At 41.7% G+C, this 7,960-nt stretch overlaps 1 protein-coding gene across 1 annotated transcript; it reads left to right on the top strand.

Moving 5' to 3' along the window:
* Window positions 1-77: 77 nt before the first annotated feature.
* Window positions 78-7,466, top strand: NMD3 (NMD3 ribosome export adaptor). Its single transcript, XM_027647661.1, has 15 exons — window positions 78-121; window positions 449-545; window positions 1,161-1,241; window positions 1,514-1,642; window positions 2,179-2,269; window positions 2,423-2,501; window positions 2,814-2,910; window positions 3,158-3,275; window positions 3,893-4,038; window positions 4,600-4,712; window positions 5,372-5,444; window positions 5,738-5,844; window positions 6,127-6,197; window positions 6,622-6,759; window positions 6,807-7,466. Exons 1-14 carry the CDS (start codon window positions 78-80, stop codon window positions 6,753-6,755), a joined length of 1,380 nt encoding a protein of 459 aa, XP_027503462.1. The 3' UTR covers window positions 6,756-6,759; window positions 6,807-7,466.
* The last annotated feature ends 494 nt before the right edge of the window (window positions 7,467-7,960 follow it).

Here is a 7,960-nt window from a genome sequence, read left to right on the forward strand (position 1 = left end):
ATGATTTAAGTGGTGAGTTTGTGGCACTTGAAATAAAGTGGGAAAATCGGCGGGGATGGCAGTAAAATGCACTTGGAATGCATCAGCCTCAGGGTGTAGAGAGCAAAAGAGCACAACTCTGGTGAGAAGGCTCAGGGAGGACCTTCTCATTCCCAAAAAATCCCTGATGGGAGGGTGGAGCCAGGTGGGGGTCGGGCTCTGCTCCCAAGGAACAAGGCACAGGATGAGGGGAAACAGCTTCAAATTGCACCAGGGGAGGTTTAGGAAAAACATCTTCGTGGAAAGGGCTGTCCAGCCCTGGCACAGCTGCCCAGGGCAGGGGTGAATCCCCATCCCTGGAGGGATTTAAAAGCCACATGGATTTGGTACTTGGGGCTGGGAGTTAGTGGTGGCCTTGGCAGTGCTGGGAAGTGTTTGGACTCAATGATCTTAGAACTATTTTCCACAGGTATCTGCAGCCTCCAGGAACCTGGATCCAGTGCTCCTTGGAATCAAGAGAGCTTCTTGCTTTGTGCCTGAAAAAAATCAAAGCTTCCCTGAGCAAGGTGAGCAGCTGATCCCGTGGGTATTTCATAGAGTGTTGGTACTGCATAAAGTCCAGCAAACTTGTGCAGGATTCCATCCTTCTGGAGGAGCTGTTTGGGCTTGTGTAGAGTTTATTAACATTTTTTAAATTGTTTATACAACACTTGTTCTCACTGGTTTGTGACAATATGAAAGAGGGTTGCAGAGGTCTATATGTAGATTAAATCAAAAGTTACAGGTTTAAGTTGAATAAAGCATCTCTTAGGGTGAGAGAATTATTAGAGGAAAGTATCTGAGATAGTGTTTTAGGCAAAGAATTGGTCTTTACCACACTGCTGAAGGTTTGTATTAGATCATTGCCTTATTGAGCTTGTTGCTGTTGGGTTAGTCTTAAATATAGACAATATTATTAACCATTTTACTGTCAAAATTCATAATTTCCTGGCATCCGGAGATGTTGAATAGTATATACAGTTACTCTGGTGTGACAGACCGTGGTTTTATCACCTTTATTTTAGGTAGATCAACCTCCGTGTTCTACCCAAGCATTATTAATTAGATTTAGGGTATTAATATGTATGTTTTTAATTAAAGTAGTTGGAGCTGGTTGTGCTCTTGTCCTTTCCCACGGGCAGGTCCGGCTGATTGATGCAGGTTTCATTTGGACAGAACCACATTCCAAGAGGCTGAAGCTGAAGCTGACTGTGCAGAAGGAGGTAACTGGAGCACGGGATTCTCCCTGTGACTTTTGAAAAGCTTTTTTATGGCAAAAACCAGGATTTTGTTATTGTTCTGGGATTTCATCCTGCCTAAATTTTGTCATTAAAATGCCACTCGTCGCAGTTGGAGGAAGGTTATTGTCTGTTCCAGTAAAGTTAGGAAAATACTGCTGTTATTTGTGCCCCAAAGATATGTCTGTCACTTATTTTATTGTATTGACAGTCTTGACAGGACTAATGAGGAAGCCTTTAAAACTTTTGTCTTTCAGGTGATAAATGGAGCAGTTCTGCAGCAGGTGTTTGTGGTGGAATACGTTGTCCAGTCTCAGATGTGTGAAGACTGTCACAGGATTGAGGCCAAGGATTTCTGGAAAGCTGTAGTGCAAGTCAGACAAAAGGTGGGGGCAAACTGAATTCCCATTTGGTCGTGGCAGAACAATCAGGCAAAGAATTGGGAGATTTTTCTGGATTTCTCAGAAAAAGGTGAACTCACAGACAGCCACAGGGATACATCTTGTCTTCAGGGTTGTTGTTTTTTTCTTACTGATCTTAGTTGAGAAAAACTTTCTGCTGCCCAGTATTATTAACACATTCTTTTTTAAATGATACTGGCAGGAGGATCTTTTGCAAATCGCTAAATATCCTTCTGTATTTTAAGGTAGTTTAGAAACAGTGGGACAAATCGTTCATAAAGATTTAAATCTTTAAAGGAAATCGTTTTTCTAGCCACCAGTTACACAAAAATGAGAAATGGAAGCTTTAAGTAATTTGGTATAAGTAGAGCACTCTAAAATCTTTTTGGTTACTTGGTTTTGGCTTTGGATGCCCCTTCTCCAGGTGATCTCTCCATATAAATGTTTATTCTCCAGAAATACTGCATGTGCAGTAGATGTTCTGAAATAAGCTGGATAGTTTTACCTTTGCTTGGTTTTAGACTCTGCACAAGAAGACCTTCTACTATTTGGAGCAGCTGATTTTAAAGCACAAGCTCCATCAAAATACGCTTCGCATCAAGGAAATCCACGGTGAGTGAGGTGGTTGGGTGGCCTTGAGGTGGAATAAAGTGGTTTTAGGATGGATGGTTTTATGTGTGTGTGCTGGCAGCTCTCTCCAGAGAAGCAGCAGATCACTCAGCCCACAGATTGTCCTTGAAATAGGTTTGTTCATCATATTTTCAGATGGCCTGGATTTTTATTACTCTTCAAAGCAACAGGCCCAGAAGATGGTGGACTTTCTTCAGTGTACAGTTCCATCTAGGTAAAGCATTTAAATTTATTGCCTTGAGTACCCAGAAGCTTTTGGGAAGTGTCTTTTATCCTTCATTTTTAAATAATTTTGTAAGTGAAAGTGAAAGGAACCTGTATTTTAGTTGAGACAAAATTTCTTCTGCAGAGGTCCAGTGTTTCCCACTTAACCCTTGTAAAACTCACCTCATGCATTTTTCTCTTTCCTTAATATTTGTATTGGTTGAACATGTATTTTTGTTGCTGGTTTTTTGTGTTGATTGTCTCCTGTAATTCAGGTGATGTCCTTCTGGCTGCCTGAAGGCTCTGGTTTTATGTTTTGTAGATCAAAATCATCCCAACGTTTGATCTCACATGACATTCACAGTAATGTCTACAACTACAAAAGCACTTTCTCTGTGGAAATCGTTCCAATATGCAAGGTACCTTCTCTCTGCCTCATCCTCAGGGTGTTGTGTGAAGTGGGAACAGTTTGGATTTGGTGATGGAGGCCTGATTGTGGTTTTTGGGGAGTGGGGAGGGATCTACATGGGAAATGCAGAAGTTACTGGGTGATACTGGCTAGAAAACAGAAAACACGAAATTTAAAATTTGTATTTGAGAATTTTCTAAAGACTTGGTTAAAAATGAAGGCAGTAGGGGTGTAAATTATGTTCTGTTTGTTTGCAGGACAATGTTGTGTGTCTGTCACCAAAACTGGCACAGAGCCTGGGGAACATGAGCCAGATCTGTGTGTGCATTCGAGTGACAAGTGCCATCCACCTCATCGACCCCAGAACTCTGCAGAGTGAGTGTTGGGTTCTTCTCTGCCCTCTGGCAACAGCTGATTTTTCTGGCACAGTTACTTTTCATTTGTTTCCACAAAATCTTGGACCTTAATGTTGTACATTTATCTGTACAGTAGAAATTTAATAGTGAACTAAGACATTGCTCTCCAAGCTTGATTTTTTTTTTTTGTTTTTCTTTTTTTATCCCATAAGATCCCAGGCAAAATGTGCAGGTGTAGTGTTAAATTCATGGATGTTCTCTGTCTCTCTAAACACTTCCATTTCACTTAGGTGGCATCTAGTTTTTCTCTGGATTAAATTTGTAGCCACTTTAATATTGGAAGTTCTGTGCTTTGATCAGTGGGAGCTTGACCAGCAGAATCCCTTTAATAAGGATGGATCCAGGAGAGTAATTCCTGTGATCAAAAGATCTGTGGGTGAAAGGTCTGTGCTTCAGGCACAGGAGGTGTGATTTGGCTGGCACAGGTCTGCTGCTCTTGTAGCACAAGGTGGCACTGTGGGTCACACCCTAAATATTTAATGAATGAACAAAATGTGTTTGGCAGCTGCCTTGATGTTGGTTAACGGTTCCTTTTTCCCAAGAGATTCTCTCCCACGTTGGTGGGGTTTTTTCCAGTTGCTGAAGTCGATGGCAATACCTACTGGCGCCACCCTTTCAACAGCTTGTTCCACCCCAAGCAGCTGGAGGAGTTCATCATCATGGACATCAACAGGGTCCACGAGAAGAAAAAAGGTGCTGGGGCAGGTGCAAGGTCGAACAAGGTCAGAATTCTCTGTTTGATTCATGTTTTGGGACTCCTGTTCCCCTTCCCTCAGCTGAATTGATGTTCTGAATTTATCAGACCTGTGCTGTTGCTTTTTGCCACTGGCAAAAGCTCTTCTTGGGATCATTTTCAGAAATCCTTCTCTGCTGGAGAGCTTAAACTCTGCTTTTTATTATCATTATGGAAATCATGGCCTTTGCAGCTCTTTAATTATTGAATTGGCTTTGTGGAAGTATATAAGCATTTCCTTTTGATCAGAATTAAGGTATCTTTTTCTCAGTCAAAAGCTGGATGTGGTTGAGAGTCATGAAGTTAAAAAAAAGCCACCAAAACACATGATAGAAACAGCCTTTCAGGAATTCCTGTTGGAAGGGGTTGGAATGTCCATTTCCTTGCTTTTGTAAGGATGAGAATTGAGGAGCAGCAATGGATACGTGGAATGTTTGGTGTAGAAACACCAGTTTATTTCCAGATGTACTTTAAAGCAGTGATGCAGCAGTGCAGATGTTTTAATTAAGCAGTGTTTGATTCCAGTAATTTGATTTTTTCCTTCCCCAAGCACACTCTGGCCGAGGCCTGGGTCCGGAAAACCTCGGAGCTGGACACGGATCATCAGTACTTCTGCTGCACACACCTGGGGCACATCCTGAACCCTGGGGACCTTGTCTTGGGGTCTGTACTCTTTCTTGGCCTTTATTAAATGATGATTTAATGACTGAATTCTTCAGATTCTCTGGAAAGTTGAACTGGTCTGATTTCTAAATGGAATCAGCGAAAGGGATGGAGTCATGAAGAGCTGGTCCTAATCCAGGAAATCTTTAGTCCAGAAAAAAATCATCTTGTGTTAGCAATGAGAGAGCTGAAGTATTGCCTTTAGAGTGCAGCTTGGAATAACAAGTTGGACATAAATAAGTGGGAAGGATTTATAAAACACCAACAAAGTTTTATTTGTGTGGTAGCAACAAATCACCACAGTGATGAAAAAAGTGACATTTTTGTAGGATCAGGCAAATTAGGTGATTCTCAAACAGGCTTAAACATGAGTGTTTCTGGAGCTGTCGTGAGCCCAACAGAACCTGTGTGGATGTTGCAGTTTGGGGTCAGGAGGTCGGGAAGTGCCACTGGACAGAATTTGGGAACAGCAGCTGTTCCTAGTTGTGACAGCTGCAGTATTGATGTGGATTTTCATTTGTTTGGACTTCATCTGGAAATGTTTCTCTTTCTTAGGAGCTGTAACTTAGGCTGTGCTGCCCTTTAATGCAAACACGATCCACTGAGTTCAGTTTTGTGGATTTACATTAAATACATTAAACCAGCCATTTTTGTTTTAGGTTCGACTTGGCCAACTGCAACTTAAATGACGAGTTTGCCAACAAGATGAACCCACACAATATTCCTGATGTGGTAAGAAAATTCCTTTTTCTTTACAGACTTCTCTGCTCTTCCCAGGGCTAGTGGGGAATACGATTTTCCAGGGAATACTCCCTAGTGCCTAAAGGAAGAGGAGATATTAACAGCGAAATTTGAACAGCGTCGCATTTAAGAACTATTTTCTTGAATCTTTGAGCGCCCATTCTCCTGATTTGAGTTGCCCAAGTGCAGACCTGGGAGCTGGTTTGGTTTTTGGGAATGTTTTCCAGCAGCACTGCAGGGTGAGTGTGTAAATAGGGGCTGGTTTTTCCTGGTTTTCCCTGCAGGTGCTGATCAAGAAGAGCTACGACCGCAGCAAACGGCAGCGCCGCAGGAACTGGAAGCTGAAGGAGCTGGAGAGGGACAGGGAAGCCCCAGATACAGATGATGAAAGGTTCAGTATCTGCCTGGGTTTGTCCAGTGACAGCTGATACAGCAACAGCAGACTCCAAATAACCTCCAGCTGAGTAGAAAACAATGAGGCAATGAGAGTTTAACTAATTAAAACTAGTTGGAAATTAATAGGTGGTAAAAAAAAAGGCAGAAGGAATGAGTTGGAAATGTGGGAATGCTCTCAAGAAGCAGGTCTGGTGGGGCTTTGTTTCTTTGGGATTCTTTTATAAATTTTCTTGAATCCATAGGAGAAGTGAATAAAGACATTCCACATCTTTCACAGGCAATACCAGGACTTCCTGGAGGATCTGGAAGAGGATGAAGCCATAAGGAAGAATGTCAACATTTACAGAAGTAAGGCTTTTTTAACTGCTTAATTCAACTGTAAATCCTGGCTGTTTGAGGGGAAATATTTTTCCTGAAGTTGTGTATTTGCATTCTCTGAACTACTCCTGAATAGAGAAATATATTTCACAGGTGTATTTGCCCTGCACTGCTGATGGTTTTTGTTTCCTTGCCTCTAATATGAGAGGGAAAAACATATTTTCTCCTACACCCAAACCCTCTGCTGGGTGAAGGATTTGATACATAATTTGTGTTTTTCCACAAGGGGAATTGCCATGGAATTGTTGGTTTTTAGGAGGTTGTTGGGTTTGTGATTTGTTGGTTGGTTTGGAGTTGTTGGTTTGGGTTTTTTCTCCTTCCTCCTTTGGGGTTGCTTTGGGGTTTGTTTTCTTTGCTTAACTGTTGGTTTTGGGGTTTTTCTGTGTGTTTTTAGATGCAGATATTCCAGTGGAGAGTGACACAGATGAGGATGGGCCCCCCAGGATCAGCCTGGCTGAAATGCTGGAGGATCTCCATATTTCTCAGGATGCCACTGGTGGGGAGGGAGCAGAAATGCTGACAGAGTAACAGGGCCCCTCTCAATGCACTAAATATTCCCTTGGTGAGCAAAAACTACCCAAACCATCACCAAACATTTCAAACTGATCTCAAGATCGTGAAAAGGAGCAGAATTCCTGCTGTACCCTGAAATAATGATCCTGAATTAACTTTTTATAGATAATATTCCAGAGAATCAGCAATCAGAGTTCAATTTCTGCTGCAAGCATTGAAGTGTAATTCCAGAAGTTCCTCCCATCCCTGAGAGCTCTTTCCTTGCAACTTCTGCAGTGTAAAGGGCAGCTGACTGACTTGGGGATTATCCATTGGAATTCTGGAGACAACTGAGAAGGAAGGATGTCCAGAGGGAGAGATTTTATTCCAATTTGGTGGATTTTTAGGTAGAGTGCCTACCTATTCTTACTGCTTGAATTTCTTACATGGGGAGAATTCTCCCTGTCTCCTTGGCACAGTGGTTTGAAGCCTTTTATGATATTGGTAGATTATTCCATGTATTAATATTTTGGGGAAGCTCAGGCCTGTAGTTCCTGTTCCCTTGGGAAGGGAACTCCAAATATCCACATTATATCCACAAAAAACTCCCCTGCAAAGCCCTTGATGAGAAAATTCTGTGGAGTGTTATGAATATTGTACTTTACCCATGCCTGTATCAGTGGATTAAAAGCAATATGCACAGTGTATAATTAATAAATAAATCAGCTATGAACTCTTAAAAACCTCTACAGGTATTTTTGGTCCATTTTTTTTTTTTTTAGTTTGCTTTAAAACCAAATTTCACTCTGCAAGCCCAGAGGGGACAGAATTGTGGGGGGAGGATGTTACAGACTTGAAATCATCTGGTTTTATTTCATTTTGCTGCACAGAGGTGCTCAAACAGAAGCTTTACTAAGAATTTCTGTGAACATACATTTGATTTAACTCTGTAAATACAATGAAGTGTCCACTACAATTTGTGTCACCCTGAATAATAATTTCCTGTTGCTGGCAGGTGAAGAGGAAATCAGAAAAACTGGATTTAAGCTTTTCCTTCCTCTCCAAAGTTTTCCCTCAGGAGTTTTGGCTGCGGTGCTGTGCTGTCACTGGAGCTGTCCCTCTTCTTTCCCCCTTTCCCTGCTTTGTTCCCAGCCTGTATTTGTTTTCAAGCATCTTCCAGCAGGAGTTTTGTCTGGAAAGTCCTGAATCCAAGGATTGTTTGGCTTTGGGAGGGTTTGTTT

This window comes from Corapipo altera, unplaced genomic scaffold, assembly GCF_003945725.1.
Source record: "Corapipo altera isolate COAL_440 unplaced genomic scaffold, ASM394572v1 113, whole genome shotgun sequence".
NCBI lineage: Eukaryota > Metazoa > Chordata > Aves > Passeriformes > Pipridae > Corapipo > Corapipo altera.

What these genes read in the sequence shown, in the direction of transcription:
- NMD3 (XM_027647661.1), top strand. Translation starts at nt 78, where the DNA reads ATGCATCAGCCTCAGGGTGTAGAGAGCAAAAGAGCACAACTCTG. An exon ending in CGACCCCAGAACTCTGCAGA is followed by an intron (nt 3,276 to 3,892) that starts GTGAGTGTTGGG and finishes GGTTTTTTCCAG; the next exon opens with TTGCTGAAGTCGATGGCAAT. An exon ending in CCAGATACAGATGATGAAAG is followed by an intron (nt 5,845 to 6,126) that starts GTTCAGTATCTG and finishes CATCTTTCACAG; the next exon opens with GCAATACCAGGACTTCCTGG.